Source organism: Penicilliopsis zonata, assembly GCF_001890105.1.
Source record: "Penicilliopsis zonata CBS 506.65 unplaced genomic scaffold ASPZOscaffold_10, whole genome shotgun sequence".
Taxonomy (NCBI): domain Eukaryota; kingdom Fungi; phylum Ascomycota; class Eurotiomycetes; order Eurotiales; family Aspergillaceae; genus Penicilliopsis; species Penicilliopsis zonata.
The window spans coordinates 496,432-521,108 of record NW_019208919.1 but is presented as its reverse complement, the minus strand read 5'-3'; the positions used below and the strand labels follow the sequence as shown (position 1 = coordinate 521,108).

The window sequence follows — 24,677 nt, the reverse complement described above, 5'->3', positions numbered from 1 at the left end:
AATGGTAAGAAATAATGCTCCAGGCAACTGAAGCAATTCCAATCGCGTGTTTGGCATTACTAAGCCCCCACGTAGCAGTTGACTAACGTCACTGTCAGTCATGATAAGAGCGGTATAAGAATTCCTTCATTTCTATCTTTCCGTTTACCTTCCGATTAATCTGCTTTGAGATGCTTGGTATCTCTGCAGGGTGCTTGAGGAGAAGAAATGTTGTGGAGGACAAAGACTGAGGCTCTCCTCCGGGGGGTGACCTCTCGGGTCAACAGTGTCACCAAGGCCAGGATGCCATCACTGATTCGAAGAGAGACGACTGTTGCAAAACCGACTGCTTCGCCGACCTATTCCTCGCCTATCCCTCCCTCCGAGCCGCGCCGTGAACCGCTCTCCCCTGCCGTACGACCGCTACCTGCGTCCCGGGTCTCCCAGCTGAAGAAGAAGAAGAAGGAGAAGGATACGAGACCGTTCTCCGACTTCCTGACGGACACGTTCAACCGCCAGCATGATTACCTCCGGATAAGTCTGACGGAGCGATGCAACCTGCGATGTTTATACTGCATGCCGGAGGAAGGGGTGCCGCTGTCCCCGCCGGAACATCTGCTGACGACGCCCGAGATCGTGTATCTGTCGTCGCTGTTCGTGTCGCAGGGGGTGACCAAGATCCGACTGACGGGCGGCGAGCCGACGGTGCGCCCGGATATTGTGCCGCTGATGCAGGCGATCGGTGATCTACGCCGGAGCGGGCTGCGTGAGCTGTGTCTGACGACGAACGGCATCTCGCTGCACCGCAAGCTGGACGCCATGGCCGAGGCCGGGCTCACGGGTGTGAACCTGAGCCTCGACACGCTGGACCCGTTCCAGTTCCAGATTATGACGCGGCGGAAGGGGTTTGAGGCGGTGATGAAGAGTGTCGATCGAATTCTGGAGATGAACCGGCTGGGCGCCGGGATCAAGCTGAAGATCAACTGCGTGGTCATGCGCGGGCTGAACGACCGCGAGATCCTCTCGTTTGTAGAACTGGGACGGGAGAACCCCATTGAGGTCCGCTTCATCGAGTACATGCCCTTTGACGGCAACAAGTGGAGCCAGGGGAAGATGTTCTCCTACCGGGAGATGTTGGACGTGATCCGAGGCAAATACCCGAACTTGGAGAAAGTGGCAGATCACAGGAACGATACCAGCAAGACGTACCGCGTCCCCGGGTTTGAAGGGCGGGTGGGATTTATCACCAGCATGACGCACAACTTCTGCGGCACCTGCAACCGGCTGCGTATCACGTCAGACGGTAATCTGAAGGTCTGCCTATTTGGAAATGCCGAGGTCTCGCTGCGAGATATCATCCGGCGGGAGAACAACAGCCAGCCGATCGACAAGGAGGCGATGCGACGGTTGAAATTGCTGGAATCAGTGGACGCTGCCACCACTCGGGGAGCCAGGGAACAAGAGCTTCTCGATATCATCGGTATGGCCGTCAAGAGGAAGAAGGCCAAGCATGCCGGCATGGGACAGCTGGAGAATATGAAGAACCGGCCCATGATCCTTATCGGTGGGTAGGCCTTGCCTGATGCGCTTGAGATCTATATCTACCGGGGGGGGGGACCTCTTGAATGTGCGCCGCTGTCTACGGATTCTGCATCTTTTGATTGCTATTGTGTTTACTAACGAGATCCCAGACAAGAGAGCTAGTTTGACAGCCTTAGGACAGAATATATGGTCATCAACATGCATACCGACATATCTGCTTCCTTGGAACGCGTCTCTCGGATACGGACAAGTCCGCTCGTATCATCACAAACGAAGCCCATCCGATTCAGACGAACGGGTCACATCTCTCCCCACCGATTCAGACACCGACCTACCCCATTTAACCGCGGACCAAAAAGTGCATATGACGCTCATCCACGAGAAACCTGTCACCGCGCGCCAAGCGACGGCAACGTGCACCGTGTGCTTCTCCAACGGGAAACCATGGGAGCTGCTGAGGGGCGGGCAGGGCACGAAGAAAGGCGACGTGTTCAGCGTGGCTCGCATTGCGGGCATCATGGCCGCCAAGAAGACGCCGGATATCATCCCGCTGTGTCATCCGGGGATCGGCATTACGGGCGTGGAAGTTGACGTGAAGCTGATAGATCCCGTCAGATCTGACGATAGTCCCAGGACAGGTGGCAGTGGCAGTATCAGTGGCAGTACTGCTCAGCACGGAGGCATGCACGTCATCGCAACAGTGAGCTGTCTAGGCCGTACGGGAGTCGAGATGGAAGCCATGACGTCCACCATGAGCGCGGCATTGACTGTCTACGACATGCTGAAGGCGGTTGACAAGGGGATGGTGATCAGCGATGTCCAGCTGCTGGAGAAGAAGGGAGGCAAAAGTGGGCACTGGAGGAGAGGAGTGTATGATGCTTGAAGAAGAAGCTAAAGTTAGCAGTATCAGTGCCTCAATAAGTTATCTTTACCAATTATTATATCCCAGTAGTATCAACATGGCAGTTCATGCTTGATGATAAACTAGGAGTGTGTTAGGAACGTTGAATACCGTGAGTGAGGCTAGTTGCAACTTGCCTGGTAGCATCGGGCTACTGACTTCTCAAGCCAATGCCTCAGAAGGTCGCACCGAGACTGTCAGACAAGCTTGTCAACGACGGTATCTTCCAGGAAGTTGTTACTGCTGGCGAAAGGCTGAGATCACCAAACAGCTTATGTAATCCAGGACGCACGTGAGAGGACCCTTGGATGCCTGAGGCTGCAATGATCCTATATACTCCGTACTGCCTGCTCGAACAGAGGAATTTGACGAAGACTTTTTCCCCCCCGACTTTCTTGTTATTTGCTGCTAGAATCCCAATTCTGGCCAGTTTATGCGATGGACTAGCCTCTGGCCTACACAGCAGATCAGGTATTTACGGTCTGTCAAGCAATTGAAGACCCGTAGATCAATATGTAGTAGGTCCGTAGAAAAGTCGATCTTCCGTCACCGCTACTTGAGCTGAATTTTGTCTCTTCTCCCTCCCTCTCACTGTCCACTGCAGCCACCACATGCACCAAGACACCCTGCGATTTGTCCCACGATCGACTCGTCCATTCGACTGGTTGCATATACCCCAAAAGAATAAGAACATGGATGATTCGGCCTTTCTGAGCACTTGTTTCATGCCAGCCTTTCGTCAGCGTTAGCGGGGTGGGTTTCCTCTCCACTTCCTCAGCCAGTCGGAGGGGCACTGGCGGCAGCAGAGAAGAGAATTTTTTTCTTATTTGATCAATAAACCTGGTCCATCTGCACCTTGGCTGCAGGGAAAGGACTCTTTCTATTCCCTCCTTACATCCAGGGGACCGGGCCTGCGCTGGTAGTGAGAATCTCGCATATCTACGGGATGTTATGTAAGTGTTGCCATCACCGCGAAGTCGAACACCGTTTCTCGGCCGAGGGAGAATAGGAGACCCCAGATCGGCCAATAGAGTCAGATATACTGATATCAACCTTGACTTTTGTTTCCCTATAGCTCGAGCGCAGCTTCGACCAGTTGGTCGCCGCATCATGGCGGTGCTACCGCCCTTCAACTTCCTCACGCTGCATTACATCTATTTTCTGGCAACACCGCTGTTCTGCAGCATCATCTTTTGGTGCTCGTCGACGCCCTTCCGCAGTGTTGCTTATGTCGATGCATTGTTCTTGTGCGTGAGTGCCATGACCGGCGCGGGGTTGAACACGGTATGATTTCAAGTCTTTGCACGCCACGCTCAAACTCATCACTGACGGGGTCCCGAAGGTTGATCTCTCAACGTTGAATACTTTCCAACAAGTGATTCTATTTTTGCTGCTCATCCTGGGTTCAGCAATTCTTATCTCCAGCACTGTTCTGTACGTTCGAAAGCGTGCCTTTGAATCCAAGATCAAAGGAATTTCGGAAGCGCATCGTCGGCCTGCTACGTCAAAGTTCGTCGAAACAGACGACCAAGGTTCTCAGGCTCAAGCAGATCACATTGTCCTGAAAGACCGTCTTCACTCTGGTGAGGGGGGTCTCGCAATAGTCAAACCCCCGGCCGGCGATCAGGTGGTTGTCAACATAGAAGCTGTCACAACCTCGCTAGACTTTGACGACCAAATTCAATGGGTCGATGATGACCAGGTCACCGTCAACAACTTGAAGCCACGAAACTACCACAATAATCACCGGATCTTCCCCATGGCCGGGGTTGGTGCTCGACCGGGTCTGAACAACCATCCCAAGGATGTCCAGCCAAACTTACCGTCGTACGAGGAAAATCAGCGGTCTGGTGGTCCGAATGGGTTCGCCAGCGGGGCTTCCTGGTATCTCCCGTTCAAGGGTCACATTTCACGTAACTCTCAGTTCTATGGTCTGACGCCGGCTGAACGTGAGCAATTAGGCGGGGTCGAATACAAGGCTGTTTCATTCTTGTCGGTGATTGTCCCGACCTATTTTTTTTCCTTTCTCTTCCTAGGAATCATGGGTATGGGGGCGTGGGTTGCCATCAACCACCCTGAAGTCGCCCGAGAGAATGGCCTGTCACCCTTCTGGACCGGAGCCTTCTTCGCTTGCTCCGCATTCAATAACAGTGGAATGGCCTTGCTGGATGCCAATATGACTGCTTTTCAGACAAAGTATGGTTTCATTTCTATTTCTGACAGGCTGATAAAGACTAATGCTAATGCACACTCACTATCTGAACAGCGCCTATCCCCTCCTAACCATGTCAATCTTGATTCTTGGCGGGAATACATTATACCCATGCTTTTTGAGATTTATTATCTGGACAATGCGTCTGGTCTTGCCGAACAGGCCGTACTTTCAGGAATGGAGAGTCGTTCTCAACTTTATCTTGGACCATCCTAGAAGGGTATGCAGTTCCTTTGGGATATTCCATCAATCACAGCACTTAACAGCCTCCCCTAGGTATATACAAACCTTTTCCCAAGTCGCCATACATGGTACCTACTCGGGACGATCATTGTTCTCAACGGAATCGACTGGGCTGGGTTCGAACTGCTTTCGATTGGCAATACAGAAGTTGACTCTCTACCAACCAAATATCGAATTCTGGACGGTCTGTTCCAGGCCAGTGGTGCGTATACTTTTTGAAAAACAAGTTTTCTTATTTGAGAGAAAAACTAATACTCCTCTTAGCTGTCCGATCTGGTGGCTTCTATGTTGTTACCATTTCCAACCTCAAGCAAGGATTGCTTGTCCTATATGGTAAGCCCTCCTCCCACGTCAGTTGGATCTATTTGTGTTGACACTAATTCCTTTCTAATAGTCCTTATGATGGTGCGACCTTGATTCATATGCAAACTGTTCACAGGTTCTACGAGTATATAACTAACATCTTTTTTTTTAGTATGTCTCGGCATTCCCAGTGCTACTCACCATGAGGTTAGTTGAAATCCTTTCCTTTGGAAAACAGCAGGAACTAGTTATAACCAAAGATCCCCCACAGAAACACGAATGTCTATGAAGAGCGTTCCCTGGGCATTTATGCCAACGGCAATACAGACGATGAATCCAAAGATCCCAATCTTCTCCTCGTTCTGTTTCGGCATCACATCCTCGGCCGCAAAGATCCTCTCACCGCAGACGAATCTTCCCGCAGCTATTTCGTGCGCCAGCAGCTCCGCTCCCAGCTCAGCCACGATATCTGGTGGATCGCCCTCGCCGTGCTGTTCATCTCCATCGCCGAGGCGTCGGGCTACGAGCGCCAGCCCGTAGCCTTCTCCACCTTCAACATCATCTTCGAGGTCGTCTCCGCCTACGGCTGCGTCGGCATCAGCGTAGGATACCCGGGCAAGAACTACTCCTTCTGCGGCGCCTGGCACCCCATCAGCAAACTCATCCTCGCAGCCGTCACCCTGCGCGGCCGCCACCGCGGTCTGCCCGTCGCTATCGACAAGGCCGTCATGTTGCCTAGCGAATCGCTCGCCTGGGCGGAAGAAGAAGATGCCGCTCTGAGACGTGAGCGCTCTCGAATGCTCTGGTTGGATCGCGCACCTGATTCTTCGGTTTAACCCCCCCCCATTATGATTTCATGACTTGATAGACCATTTATTTTCTCGGCCCTACGTGAGGATGATATATGCAAAATGATCTTTCATACATATTGTAATAGTTAATCCTGTATATACCCCATTACACCTGTTGATAATTTGATATCTATTAGACGACGTTATTCGCTTCAGACCCATGAGGCTCGAATGTACTCTACAAAGGAAAAGTTCAGTCAGGCATGTTCAAAATAGCTATTCTATACCGGAATGCGATTCTTTTGATTTTGGATCTAGGTACAGGGAGGGGGTAACATAACTGATATAACTAACATGACGGGAATAGACAGATCAAAAATAGCTTTGGCTAATCTATCTACTCATCATCCTCTTCCTCTTCCTCCTCTTCGGAGACCTCCTCTTCCTCTTCGTCCTCATCCTCGTCACTGCCCTCACTACTGACAACATCCTCCATTATAGCATCATCGTCTGCCTCCTTTTCCATCGCTCTCCGTCTCTCCTCCTCGAGCCGTCCCTTCTCCAGGATTGCAGCCCTTTCTTCCCTCAGCTTGCGTTGCGTCTTGACAAACGCCCCGAGCGGCGTGGACTCCCATTCCACTTCCTTCAGGAAGGTCTCCACCTCCGCGCGGTTCGTAGGCGCATACGAGACATTCACTCTGCGCTCCTCGATCCACCGGGCGTTCGACTCGACCTTCTGCACAAGAAGCAGGATCATCTGGTTGACCTTGGTGTTCTTGTTTCCGCCGGTGCGAGCTCCGACCTGCTTCAACCACCGTTTCAGCATGACGACGATGGGAACAGACAGCTCGGGGAAAGCGATATGCTTGCTCCACAGCACGAAGAACTCGGACAAAAGCTCGGCCACCTGCTCGCCCACGCCGTCTTGGTAGATGCGGGTGCGGAGGTAAGATTTCGGCGCGCGGATCGCAGTCGTGAAGTCGAGTTGCTTCAGGGTGCTGGATTTCGGCGGTTTGCGCATCTCAGCCGAGTTGAGGACCTCCAGAAGTGAAGCCGCAAGAGGGATGTATGTTCCGGTAGCGCGGGAGACGCGGAGGAGAGCCCGTGTCAGTTGGAAACGCAGCGGGAAATACTGCGCGGTGGGGATCAGACGCATGGCACCGATGGTGATCTGGACGACCGGGTAGATGAGGGGGCGAAGGGCAGATTGTTTGCCGGCCTTGGCTTCGACGAGACCATCACAGTGCTGCGAAAGCACACGGGACCAGAAATCAAGCGAGTGGACGTATTGCCAGTTGTAAATGGTCTTGTATGACTCCTTGGAGGTGTTCGTGATGCTGCTGCGTAGATGGACGGCTAATTGACGGATGAAGCTGAACCCAGTGGTATAAGAAACGTTCTGGTCGATGCCCCAGATCTCGGCAGCGGAGTTCTTCATCAGATTCACACCGGCAATAGTGTGCACGGTCGTGTTGCGACTGCCTTTGACAACACCTTCGTAAGTAGCCTTCAAAACGGCCTCTTTGATACCCGCATCACCGGCGACCATCAAGCGGCGCAGGAGCAGGAAGCCTGTGATCCGTGTGGCTTCCGATGTTGAAACATCGGCCCAGATACCAACGACAGTCTTGATGAGGACCTTGAGCAGCTTTCGGAACTGCAGAAGATACGGAAGCATAGGTTCGAGACATGACAGGGTCAACTTGAGAGTCCGATCATCGGACAAATTCACGAGCAGTTGGTGGACAGAGGAGGTGAAGGATTTGATGAGAGGCGTGAGGGTCTTGAATTTTTTCGAGTCCAGAGAGACCTTAACTTTGCCCGAAGCAGTCTCCTTCACGGGAAGGTGATGTCCCAGGACCTTAGGAACCATGCCGAGAGCTGTAACTAGGACCTGGTGATACACGTTGGGATCCGAGATCGAATACTTTGAATCCTCCCCCTCTGCTTCGTTGATGTATGCGGCGGAGCGGAAGGCAAGAACCACTTGGCGCATCGCCCTGACCGAATGCTGCTCCTCCATTGATTTCTGCCACTTCTTCACAGTGGCCGTGGTAAGCGTATTATCGGCTGCCTCACCGGCATCCTCTTCGTCTTCCTCCGCCTTCTTAGCCTTCTTCTTCTTCTTGGCCGGGGCCTCTTCCTCCTCTTCGCTCAGGGCGTCAACTTCTGCGAGGTCCCCATGGTCACCAAATTCGAGTAATTCAGCGTCGTTGGCCTTGAGATACTTGTAGAACTCGGGGTCCTTTTCCTTGAGTGCCTCGAGCTGCTCCTTGTGCTCTTCGAAATCGCCGACACTGCTAGCCTGCGATGAAGCGTCGTCGTCATTATCGGAGGCAGCATCTTCTTCTTCACCAGAGGACCCTTCCTCTTCGCCATCCTTGTCTTGGGAACGTTTCCGTTTTCCGATCTTCTGGCTGACGTCTGTCTTGCGCGCCTTCTTTCCCTTTGCTGTTCTTGCGTCGGGAATATCGAAACCGCCTGCGAAGAAATCATCGACGTTCATCTGAGCGAAGGAATTATCCTTCGCTGTCTGTTCGCTCTTATCTTCATCATCCTCTTCGCCATCCACAGCCCGCTCGTTTGCTCTCTGAGCCTTCCGCTTTTCCTTCAGCTGGTTACGCTGTTTGATCTTCGCATTTGCCTTGCGTCGTTCGAGAACATCTTTGAGGTGTTTCTTTTCAAACTTCTTCGTGGATTTTTTGACACCCATTTTCGATACCAATCCTGCTCGAGTCTGCGAATATTGCTCGCAGAACCCAATTCCAAATGAATACCCAGTTCGTGGTGTTGCACGTACTACCTCTTCCTGCTCGGACCGAATTTTTTTTTTTTGCCGGGGAAAATTTGCGGACAGATTCTGCCGGCCAAATCGGGTGACCGCCTGTCCCCCGCCCTTCTCCTGCCAGATCCAAGGCGACAAGGGGAAGCGCAACGACGCAATGTATACTCAGCGTCCGCTGGCTTATGCGCCTACGCCGTATAGCTATACACCAAACCCGACGCTGTCAGCTACGATTAATCTAGATGAGGTTTGTTTGTCATCTGTAAGATGCGTCATGGCGGAGAAGACTGTCTAACCGCTGTTCAGGAAGTCAAACTAGCATCGAGCTCTACGGAGCGGGATCTGTACGAGTCGCTGGCCGAGATCTACAGCATCATCGTTACCCTTGACGGGCTGGAGAAAGCATACATCAAGGATGTAGTCACAGAAGCAGAGTACACGGAGACGTGTACGCGGTTGCTGAAGCAATACAAGTCGAGCTTGGGGGACGATGCCGTCGCCAACGAGTTTGTGGATCTGGAAACTTTTAAACGGACCTGGGGTGTATGTTTCTTTTCAAGAACCTTGGAAACTAGATTGGCTGGGATATTGGCTAACTCAGGGAGCTGGAATGTCCTCGTGCCACCGAACGTCTCCGAATTGGTCTCCCCGCCACGGTCGAACAAGCTTCCCACAGCGTACCGTCGACGAACATGGGTGCGGCAGCTACAGGTCCAGCCGGTGGTGCATCGGGCAGTCTGATTCTTACCGCTACGGAGAATTTCATCACATTCCTCGATGCGTTGAAGTTGAACATGGTCTCGAAGGATGCCCTGCACCCACTCTTGTCGGAAGTCATCCAATCAGTGAATAAAGTGACAGACCGTGACTTTGAGAACAGGGGCAAAATTATTCAGTGGTTGATCGCACTGAATCAAATGCGCGCTACAGAGGAACTAAGCGAGGAACAAGCCAGAGAACTGGCTTTTGATATCGAGTCCGCGTATCAAGGCTTCAAAGCGACTTTGAGCTGATTACCTATGATTTGATGATGCAAGTCACGCTAGCCTCTGGTGTTGGGGAGTTTAGGGGTTTTTATTATGGGCATAGCTTTTATCCCAAATCAGAAAATTACTATTGTGAATTCTCCTTTTCTGAGTTTTAAATGGTCTAGACGTGTTCCTGTCTTTCATTCTAGGCCGAAGCGGATCCCGATCCGCGGTAATACCGTACCGGCCTTACCTGTTTAGGTAATCGCGACTTTTTTTTTTTTCAGATATCGCGAAAGCGCCTCCCCCCCACCGCCACGGAGACGGCGTTGGAAAATCGGGTATACACACGTCTACGGTCTCTTCATCCTCTATGAATTTCACGCATTACTTGAGAGTCCAGGTTATTGCTGTTTCCAGAACCCCGCTACCATGATTAGCGCCGATAACGATGAGCCTCTTCATGGTAGGTTTCGTGTCCTGAACTTCCTGAGAGAAGTAAGTAATGGCTGATAAGCGGTAATCAGTGCTCGACCTACCCCAGATCTATACGAAGCCATCGGGAACAGATCTTCTCAAGGCGCTCGAGTTGCTCGCCATCAAACCCCGGGGTTTTAGTCACAGCGGTCATGAAGCGGTGAAGACCAGAGCCGTCCAGCCAGCTGGCGTAACTCAGTATCTGACATCGATCATCTCGAGTTCTCTTGCTTGGCTGGACTCTGACGAACTCCGAGAGGTGGTTTGGGATACGACCGCTGCTCGACTGAGTGAGCGGTCTGGCCGAACGGGTATGGAAAGCCATGTCCAGTAACAAAATTGGTGAGAAACCGCTGACTCAGTATCGGGAAATTAAGCCATGCCATCCATGTCTCGGCTCTTCGCGATTCCCACGCCATCAGGGGAGGAGTTCACTCTGACGTTGCATGAGCCGTCTCTGACTGCCGACAATCTTGGTATGAAGACATGGGTTTCGTCCTACCTCCTCTCACGCCGTCTCAGTGAGCTGGTTGATTCCACGCCGCAGCTTGTGCCGGCTGCAGCGACAGCGCCAAACACTAGCGGCATACTTCGAGCACTCGAGCTGGGTGCTGGAACGGGGCTCGTGGGACTTTCATTCGCCGCCCTCCGCGGCGGTTCAGCAACCATTCATCTCACCGATCTGCCAGAGATCGTACCGAACCTCGCACATAATGTCGTCTTGAACGCAGAGTTGCTCGGTAAAACAAGTGCAAATATCACCACTGGCGTTCTAGACTGGTCGGTTCCGCCAGAGCCCCTCCCATCACAAGAGGAACGGTACGATCTGATCCTTGCTGCCGACCCGCTCTATTCTCCCAAGCATCCCAAATGGCTGGTCGACACCGTCGCACAGTGGCTGAGCCGTGGTCTAAATGCACGGGTGATCACCGAGATGCCTCTCCGCGATGCGTATCTGCCACAGAGGCAAGAATTCCGACAGCGCATGGAAGATATCGGCCTGGCCGTCGTCGAAGAGGGAGAAGAGATCGGATACGACGATTGGGAGAGCGCCGACGGCGGCGCTCTCGAGGTGCGATGCTGGTGGGCCGTCTGGGGATGGAGCGAGAAGCTCTAACCTGGCCTCGATCTCGCCATTGACAGTTTCCTTCCACGAAGTCATGATCATAGACGATAAACGATAGTATAGATGCTAGACTAGATTCATAGCGATCTCGTTGAAGAGCCTCTTCCATTTGATCTTTATCGATGACCCGTATTGTTCAAGAATCCCCAAGGTCCAGCAAAGGCGGACGCAATGAATACCAGTCTTAAATCCACAGAGTAAGCTGCATAAAGGATGAACTCCCAGTCATCGCCAGCAAAGCACAAGCTGAATGTTGTTGGGGAGTGCAAGGGAGCATCACGTGTCGCAGGCCTGTCCAGTGTCCACGCATGGCCGATGACGTCACGGGGTCCGTTTAACCCCCCAGTTTCCAGTGGAGGAGAAATAAAAAACAACGAGAGCCAAAGAAGCTGTCTCAGGCACTATGAGTCTGGCATTGTCTAATAATCCAAGCATACGGTCGTTTTCCCTTTCTGGCCCGCCTTGAAAGAGTCGAATAATCCAAGATGGTCATCGGTCTCCTCACACTCGCCGCGATCCCGACAGTGACGGGCGTCGCGCTCGGAGTCAACGAACAGAAAAAGGCAAACGAGCGGAGAGAAGATGCTCGGCGGATGGCGAATTTCAACATCGACGTCGAATGTCCGGGTGAAACGCAAGAAGCAGATGTCCTCAATGGGAAGAGGATTGTTCTAAGAGATGAAAAGGTATGGCCTGCCTTCTTCAGACTACTAGCAATGTTTATTGTCGTTTGAGCCTCAGCTAACAAAACGCAGGTGTATATAGACGATCCCGATCCCTCGAAACGGGATGTCTCCTCCCACACCTCGAAAGCCTTCTACATCGAATACCCAGAACCGGAGGAGACGAAACATCTCAAGCGCGGGCGCGGCCTGCCCAGCACGGTCCGCGATAACCCGCCCCTCCTGAATTGGATCTACGTGGACGTCGACACGTACGAGCTGAAATACGGGAACCGGTCGACGAGCATGCACCATCTGGTCGGGCCGTACGATTGGTCCGACGACGAGAAGTATATCACGCTGGAAGGGCGGAGTGCGTTCTACGCCGTGGAGGAAGAAGACGGCCAGTGGGCGGTGTATTTCGATCTGGACGGGGATGAGCTGGAGGGCATCTTCGAGGAAGATGGGATGCTGGACTGTGCGTTTGCCCCGATTTTATTAAAGCGGACTATGGTCCCGGAGAGCGAGTCATTACAATAAGGCAATTCCAAGATAGTCTCAGGTTATGTCAATCTCGGAGAGAAAGTATAGCGCTATCCAATACATATACAAGTATACAAGGACAGGAATAAGACCTAATCGTCAAGCCCGTTCCAGTCCTCGTCGCTACCGGGATCTCCAGATGGTACTGCGGTGTCCTTCCTCTTGCGGCTGGCAGCAATGGCGCCCTTCTTCTTATTCTCCATCCGCCGTTCGTAGCCGCTCTTGGTACTGATCCTGGTCTGACCAGGACGGTGCTTCCCATTCTCTTCCTCCTTTGTCTGTTTATTATGGGACTGGCGGGCCCGGACGCCGTGTTTCTTCAGTTCCTTCTTGGCGTTTTTGCTTAGGTCCGGCAGGGCATCAAGCAGCCACTTTTGGATGGACTTTTCGCCGGTCTTGCCGCGCAGCTTCTCGCTCACGTCAATGATGTTCGCGATGCTCTTGACGTAGGGGATGTCTTCCTTGGTGTAGAAAGTCACGGCGATGCCGCCCTCACGGCCAGCTCTTCCCGTTCGTCCCACGCGGTGTACGTAGACCGCAGCCGAGTTGGGGATATCGTAGTTGACCACGCCGTTGATGCCGCGGAAATCAACACCGCGGGCCAACAGATCTGTGGTGACGAGAATCCAAATCTCTCCTTTGCGGAACCCTTTCATGATCTCGGACCGCTGGATGTCAGACAGGTCCGAGTGAAGCACGGCGATACGAGACGAACCTCCCGCCTCGACGGGGATATCGTATAGTAGTTCCGAATGCAACGCAACCGCTCGGGGAATGGTTTGGGTGAAGATCAGAAACGGTGGGCGGAGCCGGACATCGGAGGAAGAAGCCGTTGCAGGGCGTAGAAGTTGTCTCAAGCCCAGAAGTTTACCCTGCTCTGTTGCAGCGTAGATGAGCTTGTGGTCGATATTGGGGATGGCCGAGTCTTTCAAGCCAACCACCAGACGGACGAGAGGCGAGGAGGAATTCGTCTCCAGACCGTGAAACTCCTGGCGCTCCTTTATGGTCGATTTGACCAGATCTTCAATGTTCGAACCCATGGTTGCTGACCAGAGACTGATCCTCATGTCGGGATGAGAACACGAGCGCCAGATATCAAGCGTCTGTTCCCGGAACAAGGGATCCAAGAGAACGTCTGCCTCATCCAGAACCAAGCTTCTCACCAGGGGAAGCTGGGCTAATGGTTTCGTACGATTTGCAGACAGCGCATTGACGAGTTGCAGCGGTGTGGTAACAAGGATATCGCTTTTGGTCACAGGGGCCTTAGTTCTCGTCTTCTTTTTCTCTGTGTTTTCCTCCTCGTCTTCATCTGAAGCGGATGAGGAATCTTCTTCACTGTCCTCATCCAGAATATCAGTGGTCTTTACGGCTCTGTCGTCTTCATCCCCACGTTCGACGACTTCCATGCCCTTTTTCATCAGAGCGATCTTGACACCCGTGCCTAGAACCAGCTTTCGGCCCTCGTTGACAATTTGACCGGCAAGTTCCTTGGTGGGAGCGACAACAACTGAAAAAATTCCCCTTTCATCCGGCTGCTCATGATGTAGCCGAAGAATCTTGTTGATGACCGGAATCAAAAACGACAGGGTCTTGCCACTGCCTGTCGGGGCAACGACAAGTAGATCCGGATCGGCAGAAATCGCTGATGACGAGGCGCCGAGCACCTTGGAACCGCCCAAAAGAAGAGGTAGAGTGCCCAGCTGCACTTCAGTCGGAACAGTGAATCCTTGCTCTGCGACATTCTCCGCAAGTCGTTTGGAGATCTTGTGTTTTGTCCGTAGCTCCTGGAAGGAAACTAGAGGCTCTGGATACAACCGGCGTGCCTTTTTTTGCTCCTTCTTGCTCGGGACTGGCGGCGCCGCCGCCGCTTCTTGCTTCTTCTTTTTCTTCTTCGGCTTCTCAGCTGGCTTAGTAGGATGCAGGACATCCCAATCCCGTAGATCCGTGACCTTGATCTTATGCGAGTTCAAGATTGTGCGGCGTTCCACATCATCCATTGAATCCTCCTCATCTACCTCTTCCTCTCCCCCTGAAGAGCGATCTTCGTCATCATCATGACCTTCATCATCTGAAGCTTGATCTCGCTTCTTTTTCGAAGCAGCGCCGTGAGAAGTCCCCGCCGCCGTGGAAGAAACCCGTTTCCCAGGATTGAAAAAGTCAAGGTTCACCGCGACGGCCTCATCATCATCATCATCTGCCGCAGCCGCAGCAGCAGCATCGCCCCTCTTTCTCTTTTTCCCTTGCCTCGCTTCCGCGAGCGCCCTGTCGAGCTCCGCGTTGCGAAAAAGCTGCGGGTTCTCCGCCTTGCCCGTTGACGGGAGACGGGCTGATGTCGGAGCCGACGACGCGGGCTTCAGCTTCGTGGAGCGAGTCAACAACTTGAATGCGTCCATGACAGAGACAAAGACTAGCTAATATCTAAGAGCCCAGTTCCCAGACCTCGAGAGCTAGAACACAAGCACCCTGTTGGGGCGGGGAGAAAGAGACGGCTGTTGATGGAGATTTCGAGATCTCGTCCTGAAAAAAATTGGCTGGAGCAGAAATTCTTTCCCGCACGAGCCAATCAGAGACGGGCAACATATTCAGCATTCGAGATACCATTTCAGTAAACACTGCCTAGGAAAAGGTGATTCGAAATATGATTTAGAAGAATAGTCTAAGTAAATGATACTGAATTCGATTAAAATCAATTCTTCATGGTGTGTCTCGGGGCGCGGTGAAATCTTTCCAGCAGCTATGTAGATCTACAAACGTCCCCAGGTATTTACTTCAGTTTCCTACTAATCCTATACGATTCGATACTAATGATTTGACCATCATGTCACCAGGAGCAGATGCTGCCTGGTCGACTTGGCAAGATGGCTGCTCTAGGAAGGACGAGTGTTTTGGGGGGGGGGGAGTCGAGGTCAGTCGATCGACAACACAAGAACATATACCTATAACCAAAATGCTTGTTCTTGAAAAGACAACAGTTTATATTCCATCGTCTATCATACAATAGTACAATACGCGGGTAGAAAAAGAATATAGGAAACAGAAAAAGACGGGGCAGATTTAGAATAAAAGACGGATTTAGTGGCCGTGGTGCTCAGGGTGCCCCCGGTAGCCAACGATGTTCATTCTGCCAATCATCTCACCGACGGTGAAGAAGCCGATGACCTCGGCGGCGGTGACACCATAGAAAGCAAGCTCCTTCTTATCAGCGTTGCGGACGCGGGAGATGAGGTTCTGGGGAGACGGGAAGTTGGCGCTCTTGATGGTAGCAGGGTTGCGGACGGCGTTGATCAGAGGCTGGAAGTAGGACTGGAAGGTGGTCAGGGACCTGTAGGGGTTTTATTTGTTAGACCAGTTTCTTCGTGCAGAAACGGGGATATGGGAGATCCGTCCACCAAATTCGAGGGATGCTTACGGAGGAGTCATGTTCTGACCACGGAAGACCAGCTTGCTGAGCTCAATTCCGACTTTGCTGTAGTAGAGGGTAGGGGGTATTAATGCTATATTGAAAAAAAAGAAGGGAATCGACATGTTAGCCCACACAAATTCAGTAGAAAGGGAGAGAGAGGAGCCCAAGTCAATAAGGAGACAGTGAAGCGTTTTTTTTAGGATAATGCTTTTATATCCAGAGACTCCCCGAAACTGTGAAGCAAGAGAGGGTACAATGGAACGAGAGCAAGAGAGAGCTTACAGTCAACAAACTTGATGACCTTTCCGGTCCTTCCACCAATCTTCCTCAGGGCAGCGCCGGCAGTCTCAGCAGCGTTGGAGATGGCCGGGCCCGCGGAGGCGGAGACCTTGGACAGACCCTCGGAGGCCTTGGACGCAGCCGAAGAGGCAGTCTCGGTCGCCTTGGAGGCCGCTTCAGAGGCGGAGGAGGCGTGCCTGACGGCGGTTCTGCGGGTCAGGAACTGCGATTGCCGCAGGACGGCACGAGTCGCGGCGACGGGCATTCTGATGGCCGGGGAGGAGGGGAGGAGATCAACCGAAAAGGAAGAAAGAGGACTTCTACCAAAGTCTCTGGGCACGGACACAAAAGTCCAATGGCGGGGGAGTCGAGGGCCAAACGCTGAGATGCTCGCGCAATCAACCACGAGAAACCAGAATCTGAGATTTGACCGTCGGGAGGTTCAGGAAAACCCGCGGCGGCGCCGGTCGGCCGATCACGTGACCGTGCCTGACACAACAACATCAACTCTTATTGATTCACTGCAATTGAGCACTCACTCCTCACCCTCAATCTCTCTAGTTTGACGTGTACTACTGTCATTATTACAGGAGCAGTGTCATAAGAGTACATGCCCGAGATATGAAGTCGATGAAGTCGACTTGAAGAGCGAGTATTGATACTATTCGACGGGTACTAATGCTAGAACACTCAACCAAGGAGGCTATACGAAACTAACCAGGGAGTCTGGGGATACAGTCGTGATGATACGAAATACCAGCGGTATCTGGTCAGGATAAATGAGTTATATGGTTAAGCTAGGTGTCTGAATCCGAGTCAGGTGTGACACCGAGATGACCACAGAGACAGGCCTATACATCCACGAGCTGATCAACATATGGAAACCTAGGACAGGACTAGAAGAGACATCTGGCTGTTTTCCATGTGAACACTGCATATCGATAACTACTGGCTACTCTTGACCATGTAGAAATCTTACCAACCTGTTCTGGACCGATGTAACCTCACACAGCATATTGATATTCTGATCGACTTCGACTTCTTATTATATCCTTGGGAGACTTGTTGGTCTCAATAGGCCACTGGCTAGAGAGGATTGGCTTCTAGTCAGAGGACTTTCCACCGGTTGTTTCTTGAGTCAGTGATCCTCTTCGTGGCTAGATTGTCAAGGAACCAACCACCTCGACTATGAGTCAGGATGTCATATAGATTCTTCTAGACACTGGCTGAGCCCAGGGCGTCTAATGATCCTCCTGGCGTCAATTGAAAGAAGAAACCTTAATGCTACCAGGAACCTATTCTCTTTCTCATATCCCCATGGACCATGCACCGGAATATCCTCGGATGCCCCGCCGGGGAATTTCCCTTCTGGGCAGCTGTATCCTCTGTAGCTCTCGCAATATTCAACATTTTAAGATCTAAATACGAATGATGGAGTTCTCTGGTTATGAATGAATTCTTCTCCCAGCCTATTGTTGAATTATCCAGCAAAAAATATACTACCTGGGTACATATACCGGAGTACGAGATGGTAAGAAGTACTCTGTAGGTACTACTAGCCTTCTATACAATACCTGCATCAAAACGATTATTTCTCCACCTATGAAGGTTCCTGTTTAGATAATAGTATTTCTTTCAATAATTCTCTTAGCTTTCTATTCATATTCTTCAATGAGCCTCTCTGGTCCACAGCAACCGTCGGGCAATTGGAACTACGCATTTAACCGTCACCCTCAGATAACAGGATAACTAACGCAATACTTCAACAGCTCTGCAAATCTTCTGCATCCTCAATCTTCAACAGGGAGATCGGCATGTCCCCTGTCTCTTTCTCGGTATTTTTTCTACCCCTCCTCCCCGAACCGTATTTTCCCCCCTGTTCCTCTGTCAAAACCGCCCATTTACTCCGCCGTGGGGGACGAGGAGGAGGAGGAGGGGGTTCCATCGTCGGATAAATGGACGCCCAATAATAGCCACCACCTTCAATAAACGCCCTCGACTGTCGGCCTTCGACTGTCGGGTCCAAGAGCCAATGCTCACCTGCTCTGTGCCACCTCACACCCGGGCTGCGCTGTTCTCCGATCCTTCCTTTCCCCCTCCCCCCTCCCGTACGGAGGGGTAAAATATTAATAAATGGGCGGGTGGTTTTGGGAATAAAAGCCCCCGGTAGTCGCTCCTTGTCCTTGTCCCTACCCTGAACGCTCACTGTCTCTCGCATTGCTCCTTGCTCGTCTTCTTCCTCTCTCTTTCTCTCCGACAAGCCGTTTCAACGGTTCACATTCTACGTCTCAGCAAGCAAGTACACCCAGGTAATCAGGTACCTAAGTCATGGCGGGCGTCACCAAAGCCAACATCGGTGTCTTCACCAACCCCAAGCACGATCTGTGGGTTGCTGATGCGACTCCTTCCGTCGAAGATGTTCAGAGTGGTAAAGGGCTGAAGCCTGGCGAGGTGACGGTGGAGGTTCGCAGCACGGGGATTTGCGGGTACGTTTTTCTTTCTGTCGCTCTCAGAGGAGTCTTCAACCTGAGCTCTAACGTCATCTCTTCTAGATCTGATGTTCACTTCTGGCATGCGGGGTGTATCGGCCCGATGATCGTGGAAGGCGACCATATTCTGGGTCATGAATCGGCCGGACAGGTGCTGGCCGTGGCTCCCGACGTGACGCATCTCAAGGTTGGCGACCGGGTGGCTATCGAGCCCAATGTTATCTGCAACGCATGCGAGCCCTGCCTGACGGGTCGCTACAACGGGTGTGAGCGCGTGCTGTTCCTGTCGACGCCGCCCGTCGACGGCCTGCTGCGCCGCTACGTCAACCACCCAGCCATCTGGTGCCACAAGATCGGGGACATGAGCTATGAGGACGGTGCGCTGCTGGAGCCGCTGAGCGTGTCGCTCGCCGCAATCGAGCGCAGCGGCCTGCGTCTCGGTGACCCCCTGCTCATCACCGGTGCCGGCCCCATCGGCCTGATCACCCTGCTCAGCGCTCGCGCCGCGGGCGCCACCCCGATCGTGATCACTGACATTGACGAGGGCCGTCTGGCCTTTGCCAAGTCGCTTGCTCCAGAGGTCCGCACCTACAAGGTGGAGATTGGCAAGTCGCCCGAGGAGTCGGCTGAGGGAATCATCAACGCGTTCAACGACGGGCAGGGCGCTGGGCCCGACGCCCTGCGACCCCGGCTCGCCCTTGAGTGCACCGGGGTCGAGAGCAGCGTGGCCTCGGCCATCTGGAGTGTCAAGTTCGGCGGCAAAGTCTTTGTGATTGGTGTAGGGAAGAACGAGATGAAGATCCCCTTCATGCGCCTCAGCACACAGGAGATCGATCTGCAGTACCAGTACCGCTACTGCAACACCTGGCCGCGCGCCATCCGTCTCGTCAAGAACGGCATCATCAACCTGAAGAAGCTCGTCACCCATCGCTTCGTCATCGACGACGCCCTCAAGGCCTTTGAAACCGCCGCAAACCCCAAAACAGGCGCCATCAAGGTCCAGATCATGAGCTCCGAGGCCGACGTCAAGGCCGCTGAGTCGGGTGTCCCTGCATAAACCGTTATCAACGAACAGCACAAATGCGAAGAATCAAGGAGTCGGGGTGTCCATAATGAAAGTCCATTGCATGTACGCTTATGAGTTTTTTTTTTTTTTTTGATCATTTCTAACGGTGCAGGAGTGGGTTAATAGATTTGACCAGTAGATATGATGCATGATCTTTAGCATTGAGGTTTTATTTCCATAATTATATATCTATTCGTCCTTCGTAAAGGAAACTCCTTGTTTATTTAATCTATACTTTATATGTAGTCTATAAGGGAGAATATATTACACAAAGTATATCTAACTTAAAGAGGATAGAGGCATGTGATATTCACAGTTGACTGTCTTCCTCACTCTCCTCGCTCTTCTTCTAAAGTATCAAGATAAGAACCCTGCAATGCAATGTCTTAATATATAAGATAGACAACTAGCAGAAATATCAATTAAAGCAAGTTTATTCTTCAACCTCCTTGCATTCCATTCAACACGCTATCGCGATCTGCACGACTATTGATTGTCTTGAACATGCGGCGCCGTCTCCCAGGATATTAACTAAATAATAGGTGAATCATAACTTGTAAGTGACTCGAGTGATCTTCAGTTGATTATTAGGCTGCATCTATAATTATGACTACTCTCATTTGATGCTGACTCTCCGAAGTGAATGGGTTAGTTACTTGGCTAGCTATTAGGTACCTAGGTATGCACCTGCATTGTTGATAAAACCCCCTCCGATCTTCGCTGTACGACGTGACCAAATCCAATACGATGGATAGTTCTCCAAATCTAGCAGAGAGCTCACGCTGAGACATTTAAACATTAAAGCAGAAGCCGAAGATTCCTGAACATCTACTAGTGAGATAGATATACACAGACCTCGCTACATCTGAGAGACGCCATGATCTTTGCCTGGGTCGGCCTGGCCCTTATGGGCACTGCTTTGGTATCTGGGGCAGAGAGCCAGCAGTGTCCCGGGTACAAAGCATTCAATGTCGCGGAGACGATCAATTCTGTGACGGCTGATTTGGTTCTAGCGGGAGAGCCCTGCAACACATACGGAACGGATTTGAAGAACCTGAAGCTGTTGGTGGAGTATGAGAGTGGTATAGGACACGCACCATTTTGAGAATACATATATATTGAAATATCCTGCTAATCTATCTAGAGGACCGTCTTCATGTGATGATCTATGATGCCGATGAACAGGTCTATCAAGTCCCCGAATCCGTAGTCCCTCGTCCCGGCAGCAAGGGGAACCAGTCACGCGAGGCTTCAGCTCTCCAGTTTGGATACGAGGAGAGTCCGTTCAGCTTCAAGGTCTCGAGAGGAGACGAGGTCTTGTTTGACAGTTCGGCATCTAGCCTCGTCTTCCAGTCCCAGTATTTGAACCTTCGCACATGGCTCCCAGATGAGCCCAATCTTTACGGACTCGGAGAGCACAGTGACAGCCTCCGCTTACAAACAAACAATTACACTCGCACTCTTTGGAGCCGTGATGCGTACGGTATTCCCGATCATACTAACCTCTACGGTAACCACCCGGTCTACCTGGACCATCGCGGGGACAAGGGATGCCATGGGGTCTTCTTGTTGAATTCCAACGGGATGGATATCAAAATCAACCAGACAGAAAATGGCAGACCCTACCTGGAATATAACTTGCTCGGTGGCGTCTTTGATTTTTACTTCATGGCCGGTCCCTCGCCCAAGCAAGTCAGCGCGCAGTACGCGCAAGTGGTCGGGCTGCCTGCAATGATGAGTTATTGGACCTTTGGTGTAAGCTATATTACTCGTTGACTAGATGGTTTACGCCTCGCTGACTTTACGTATACAGTTCCACCAATGTCGATACGGATACCGTGATGTCTTCGAAGTGGCAGAAGTTGTCTACAATTATAGCCAGGCTGGCATTCCATTGGAAACCATGTGGACGGATATTGACTACATGGACGGCCGCAGAGTCTTCACCCTCGACCCAGAGAGATTTCCCCTGCATAAGATGCGGGAACTGGTTGATTACCTCCACAATCACGACCAGCATTATATCCTCATGGTAGATCCGGCTGTGAGCGTTAGTGGTGAGTGGTCTTCTCTCTCCCAATTGGACATCTTTATTCTCGGTTGACACTTTCGCAAATAGACAATGGTGCATTCGATAGAGGCAAAGAAAAGGGCGTCTTCCTCATGCGCGAGAATGCCACCCTCTATGAAGGTGAGGTGCCGTTTACAATGCAACAGAATAATCACTGATGAGATATATCTAGGAGCCGTGTGGCCTGGCGTGACGGCTTTCCCTGACTGGTTCAACCCTGCCACCGCAGCCTATTGGAACGGCGAGTTCGATATCTTCTTTAGTCCCAACGACGGAGTCAATGTGGATGGCCTGTGGATAGATATGAACGAGGCTTCCAATTTCTGCCCCTGGCCTTGCTCCGATCCCGCGGCGTTCGCTGTGGAAGACAATCTTCCTCCTGCTCCACCTCCAGTGCGGCCAAACCCTCGACCGTTGCCTGGCTTTTCCGGAGACTTCCAGCCATCACCATCTGCATCATCGAAGCGGCGCTCCGTCCAGGAAGCTCTCAGCAACTCGAAGGGAACCAAGATCGGGCTGCCCAACCGCAACCTTATCGACCCGCCCTATCGCATTGCCAACGCTGCGGGTTCTCTTAGCAACTTGACCATCGACACTGACCTGATCCACGCGGGCGAAGGCTATGCAGAGTATGATACGCACAATCTTTACGGCACCAGTCAGTATCCCCCACTCCCTCTATACCCATAATAGCAAGTCCAATCTGACCGATCATCAGTGATGAGCTCTGCATCTCGAGAAGCTATGCTACAACGTCGTCCCGAGGTCAGACCGTTAGTGATTACTCGCAGCACCTTTGCTGGAGCAGGCGCTCATGTCGGACACTGGTAGGATACTTCTAGCTCCCTTTCCGCAAAATTTTTGACGTGACGACCATGCTAACAAAAGTGTAGGTTCGGTGATAACCTCAGCCAATGGGACAAGTATCGGATCTCGATTGCCGAGATGCTGGGATTCGCATCCATCTTCCAGGTCCCTATGGTGGGCTCCGATGTGTGTGGATTCGGAGGCAACACGACCGAAGAGCTTTGCGCGCGCTGGGCGACTCTCGGGGCGTTCTATCCCTTTTACCGGAACCACAACAACATGGACACGATTTCGCAGGAGTTCTACCGCTGGCCCACAGTGGCTGAAGCGGCGCGCAAAGTCATCGATATCCGATACCGTCTGCTCGACTACCTGTACACGTCCTTCCACCGGCAGAGTCAGACGGGCGAGCCCTTCCTGCAGCCGCTGTTCTTCCTCTATCCCACAGACTCGGGCACGTTCAGCAACGAGCTGCAATTCTTCTACGGCGATGCAATCCTAGTCAGCCCCGTGACTGAGGCAGACAGCACCTCTGTCGAAGCCTATTTCCCAGACGATATCTTCTATGACTGGTACACGGGTCTTGCCCTGCGCGGCAGGGGCGCTAACCAAACCATCACCAACGTCGGTCTCACGCAGATCCCTCTACACATCCGTGGCGGCTCGATCGTTCCTGTGCGCAGCGAGAGCGCCAATACCACCGCCGCGGTGCGTCAACGCGGGTTCACGCTGCTCATCGCCCCTGGGCTCGACGGAACCGCCACGGGCAGCCTGTACATCGACGACGGCGATTCAGTCGAGCAAGCAGCCACGCTCGAAGTTCGATTTAATTTTAATAATGGAACGTTAACCATGGACGGCTCGTTCGCGTACCGCGCCGGTGTGAAGATCGAGGCAGTGACACTCCTTGGCCAGGTCTCTGCCCCTCGCTCGCACCTGTCCGAGGGACGTGTGTATAATGCAACCAGCCAGAGCATCACGGTCACCACGGCATGGGATCTGAGTGGCCCGGAGAGTTTAACCCTGTTTACTGAACCACAGCATCGACCATTGTCGACTATGCAGGCTCTCTGGTAGTAAAAAGCAATAACTAGTGTCTAACGCGACCACGCGTCGTGTCTACATGTATGTTAGTACTCCTGGAATGCAAGGGGAGACAATTTACATAGGAGGCGAATAAATAATATCTCTGCCCTCAGCATTCTAATCAGTATGACGATCGCCACGACATTTTTTGACCGTGTCAGACATGTCTAAGAAACAAATATGCCAGCCACCTTGTTTAGAAGTCTAGTATAAGTATAAGTAACGACAAAGCATATATCTGATTCAATGGAAAACGAGTATCTATTTTCTTATATTTTTGAAAGTGTACGATTTATCAAAATGCGCTTCGCTCTCGTCGTCCTCTCCGCCCTCTCCCTCGTCTCCGCCGAAAAGGTCCTCTACTGCGCCTTTGCCAGCGACAATACAGGCATGGAACAGAAGCCCTACTGCTGTGACTCGTACCAGCCTCACGAGCACCGCAAGGAGACTCTCATCGGGAGTGGATGTGGTGAGAATGACCCATACAATTGTATCTAATGGATGAATACTAATTGCTTCATTCTAGGGGATCCTCTGACCAAGCCGCAGGGGTGTAAGGGGTATCTGAAGCCGACATGCTGCTACACAATTGTAAGAGCTTTTTTTTTTCTTTTCTTTTTCTCTCTTATTTCTCTGTAGATGATGTTCTTGCTAATTGATTGATTCAGGGTCAAGAGTATATCTGTACCTCGGACGCACAGTTGACGGACGAATAGAAGGAAGACGAGAAATGCTGTACTATGAACTCATACCCATGAAACATACTGAAAATGAATAATTGTCAGCCACTGCTAGATCGTAAGAAGAAGTATAAACGAGAACAGTAGGCAGTAGGTAGTGATACTTACTCTCTATCGTCTGGACGGAAGTTGACCGAGATGGAGAAGCGGAGTCTTGACCACAAAGCTTGGCCCTGTCGGCGTGGGGGTCTTTCTTCTAAGCTG

General features: G+C 51.9%; 10 protein-coding genes across 10 annotated transcripts; 6 read left to right on the top strand and 4 right to left on the bottom strand.

Moving 5' to 3' along the window:
• The first annotated feature begins 123 nt into the window (after positions 1–123).
• Positions 124–2,616, top strand: ASPZODRAFT_133604 (hypothetical protein). Its single transcript, XM_022723311.1, has 3 exons — positions 124–1,543; positions 1,671–2,507; positions 2,562–2,616. The coding sequence occupies exons 1-2, from the start codon at positions 208–210 to the stop codon at positions 2,402–2,404; spliced, it is 2,070 nt and encodes a 689-aa protein (XP_022580250.1). The 5' UTR covers positions 124–207; the 3' UTR covers positions 2,405–2,507; positions 2,562–2,616.
• On the bottom strand, positions 2,596–3,706 carry ASPZODRAFT_519416 (hypothetical protein). The gene is made up of 2 exons (XM_022728435.1): positions 2,715–3,706; positions 2,596–2,616 (listed from the first exon to the last, which is right to left on the bottom strand). The coding sequence occupies exon 1, from the start codon at positions 3,532–3,534 to the stop codon at positions 2,908–2,910; it is 627 nt and encodes a 208-aa protein (XP_022580249.1). The 5' UTR covers positions 3,535–3,706; the 3' UTR covers positions 2,596–2,616; positions 2,715–2,907.
• Positions 3,533–6,016, top strand: ASPZODRAFT_152742 (hypothetical protein; the record flags this gene model as incomplete). The annotated part of the gene is made up of 7 exons (XM_022725885.1): positions 3,533–3,706; positions 3,765–4,618; positions 4,689–4,854; positions 4,911–5,079; positions 5,142–5,227; positions 5,353–5,387; positions 5,452–6,016. The coding sequence occupies 7 exons, from the start codon at positions 3,533–3,535 to the stop codon at positions 6,014–6,016; spliced, it is 2,049 nt and encodes a 682-aa protein (XP_022580248.1).
• Positions 6,017–6,241: 225 nt separating this feature from the next.
• ASPZODRAFT_519923 (hypothetical protein) lies at positions 6,242–8,816 on the bottom strand. The gene is made up of 2 exons (XM_022728436.1): positions 8,354–8,816; positions 6,242–8,317 (listed from the first exon to the last, which is right to left on the bottom strand). The coding sequence occupies exons 1-2, from the start codon at positions 8,682–8,684 to the stop codon at positions 6,369–6,371; spliced, it is 2,280 nt and encodes a 759-aa protein (XP_022580247.1). The 5' UTR covers positions 8,685–8,816; the 3' UTR covers positions 6,242–6,368.
• A 97-nt stretch (positions 8,817–8,913) lies between these two features.
• On the top strand, positions 8,914–12,529 carry ASPZODRAFT_152740 (hypothetical protein; the record flags this gene model as incomplete). The annotated part of the gene is made up of 8 exons (XM_022725884.1): positions 8,914–9,003; positions 9,063–9,299; positions 9,362–9,738; positions 10,123–10,190; positions 10,252–10,512; positions 10,579–11,273; positions 11,813–12,013; positions 12,083–12,529. The coding sequence occupies 8 exons, from the start codon at positions 8,914–8,916 to the stop codon at positions 12,527–12,529; spliced, it is 2,376 nt and encodes a 791-aa protein (XP_022580246.1).
• Positions 12,530–12,624: 95 nt separating this feature from the next.
• Positions 12,625–14,925, bottom strand: ASPZODRAFT_68827 (hypothetical protein; the record flags this gene model as incomplete). The annotated part of the gene is made up of 2 exons (XM_022729541.1): positions 12,625–14,619; positions 14,668–14,925. The coding sequence occupies 2 exons, from the start codon at positions 14,923–14,925 to the stop codon at positions 12,625–12,627; spliced, it is 2,253 nt and encodes a 750-aa protein (XP_022580245.1).
• Positions 14,926–15,518: 593 nt separating this feature from the next.
• On the bottom strand, positions 15,519–16,578 carry ASPZODRAFT_133599 (hypothetical protein). The gene is made up of 3 exons (XM_022723310.1): positions 16,218–16,578; positions 15,942–16,026; positions 15,519–15,854 (listed from the first exon to the last, which is right to left on the bottom strand). The coding sequence occupies exons 1-3, from the start codon at positions 16,477–16,479 to the stop codon at positions 15,605–15,607; spliced, it is 597 nt and encodes a 198-aa protein (XP_022580244.1). The 5' UTR covers positions 16,480–16,578; the 3' UTR covers positions 15,519–15,604.
• A 1,964-nt stretch (positions 16,579–18,542) lies between these two features.
• On the top strand, positions 18,543–19,760 carry ASPZODRAFT_69281 (hypothetical protein; the record flags this gene model as incomplete). Its single annotated transcript, XM_022729570.1, has 2 exons — positions 18,543–18,700; positions 18,767–19,760. The coding sequence occupies 2 exons, from the start codon at positions 18,543–18,545 to the stop codon at positions 19,758–19,760; spliced, it is 1,152 nt and encodes a 383-aa protein (XP_022580243.1).
• A 735-nt stretch (positions 19,761–20,495) lies between these two features.
• ASPZODRAFT_133597 (hypothetical protein) lies at positions 20,496–23,842 on the top strand. Its single transcript, XM_022723309.1, has 7 exons — positions 20,496–20,851; positions 20,914–21,524; positions 21,583–21,826; positions 21,889–21,960; positions 22,013–22,498; positions 22,559–22,667; positions 22,734–23,842. The coding sequence occupies exons 1-7, from the start codon at positions 20,647–20,649 to the stop codon at positions 23,722–23,724; spliced, it is 2,718 nt and encodes a 905-aa protein (XP_022580242.1). The 5' UTR covers positions 20,496–20,646; the 3' UTR covers positions 23,725–23,842.
• Positions 23,843–23,875: 33 nt separating this feature from the next.
• Positions 23,876–24,521, top strand: ASPZODRAFT_133596 (hypothetical protein). Its single transcript, XM_022723308.1, has 3 exons — positions 23,876–24,202; positions 24,260–24,324; positions 24,402–24,521. The coding sequence occupies exons 1-3, from the start codon at positions 24,034–24,036 to the stop codon at positions 24,447–24,449; spliced, it is 282 nt and encodes a 93-aa protein (XP_022580241.1). The 5' UTR covers positions 23,876–24,033; the 3' UTR covers positions 24,450–24,521.
• The last annotated feature ends 156 nt before the right edge of the window (positions 24,522–24,677 follow it).

Bases quoted from the DNA above. Each gene is read 5' to 3' on its own strand.
- ASPZODRAFT_133604 (XM_022723311.1), top strand. From the start codon at position 208: ATGTTGTGGAGGACAAAGACTGAGGCTCTCCTCCGGGGGGTGACCTCT. The intron at 1,544-1,670 runs GTGGGTAGGCCT...ACGAGATCCCAG, and splicing joins CCGGCCCATGATCCTTATCG to ACAAGAGAGCTAGTTTGACA.
- ASPZODRAFT_519416 (XM_022728435.1), bottom strand. From the start codon at position 3,534: ATGATGCGGCGACCAACTGGTCGAAGCTGCGCTCGAGCTATAGGGAAA.
- ASPZODRAFT_519923 (XM_022728436.1), bottom strand. From the start codon at position 8,684: ATGGGTGTCAAAAAATCCACGAAGAAGTTTGAAAAGAAACACCTCAAA. The intron at 8,318-8,353 runs AGGATGGCGAAG...CTGGTGAAGAAG, and splicing joins ACGGAAACGTTCCCAAGACA to AAGATGCTGCCTCCGATAAT.
- ASPZODRAFT_133599 (XM_022723310.1), bottom strand. From the start codon at position 16,479: ATGCCCGTCGCCGCGACTCGTGCCGTCCTGCGGCAATCGCAGTTCCTG. The intron at 16,027-16,217 runs GTAAGCTCTCTC...TTTTCAATATAG, and splicing joins GGTCATCAAGTTTGTTGACT to CATTAATACCCCCTACCCTC. The intron at 15,855-15,941 runs GTAAGCATCCCT...AAACCCCTACAG, and splicing joins GGTCAGAACATGACTCCTCC to GTCCCTGACCACCTTCCAGT.
- ASPZODRAFT_133597 (XM_022723309.1), top strand. From the start codon at position 20,647: ATGATCTTTGCCTGGGTCGGCCTGGCCCTTATGGGCACTGCTTTGGTA. The intron at 20,852-20,913 runs GTATAGGACACG...TAATCTATCTAG, and splicing joins GTTGGTGGAGTATGAGAGTG to AGGACCGTCTTCATGTGATG. The intron at 22,668-22,733 runs GTAGGATACTTC...ACAAAAGTGTAG, and splicing joins GGCGCTCATGTCGGACACTG to GTTCGGTGATAACCTCAGCC.
- ASPZODRAFT_133596 (XM_022723308.1), top strand. From the start codon at position 24,034: ATGCGCTTCGCTCTCGTCGTCCTCTCCGCCCTCTCCCTCGTCTCCGCC. The intron at 24,203-24,259 runs GTGAGAATGACC...GCTTCATTCTAG, and splicing joins TCTCATCGGGAGTGGATGTG to GGGATCCTCTGACCAAGCCG. The intron at 24,325-24,401 runs GTAAGAGCTTTT...TGATTGATTCAG, and splicing joins CGACATGCTGCTACACAATT to GGTCAAGAGTATATCTGTAC.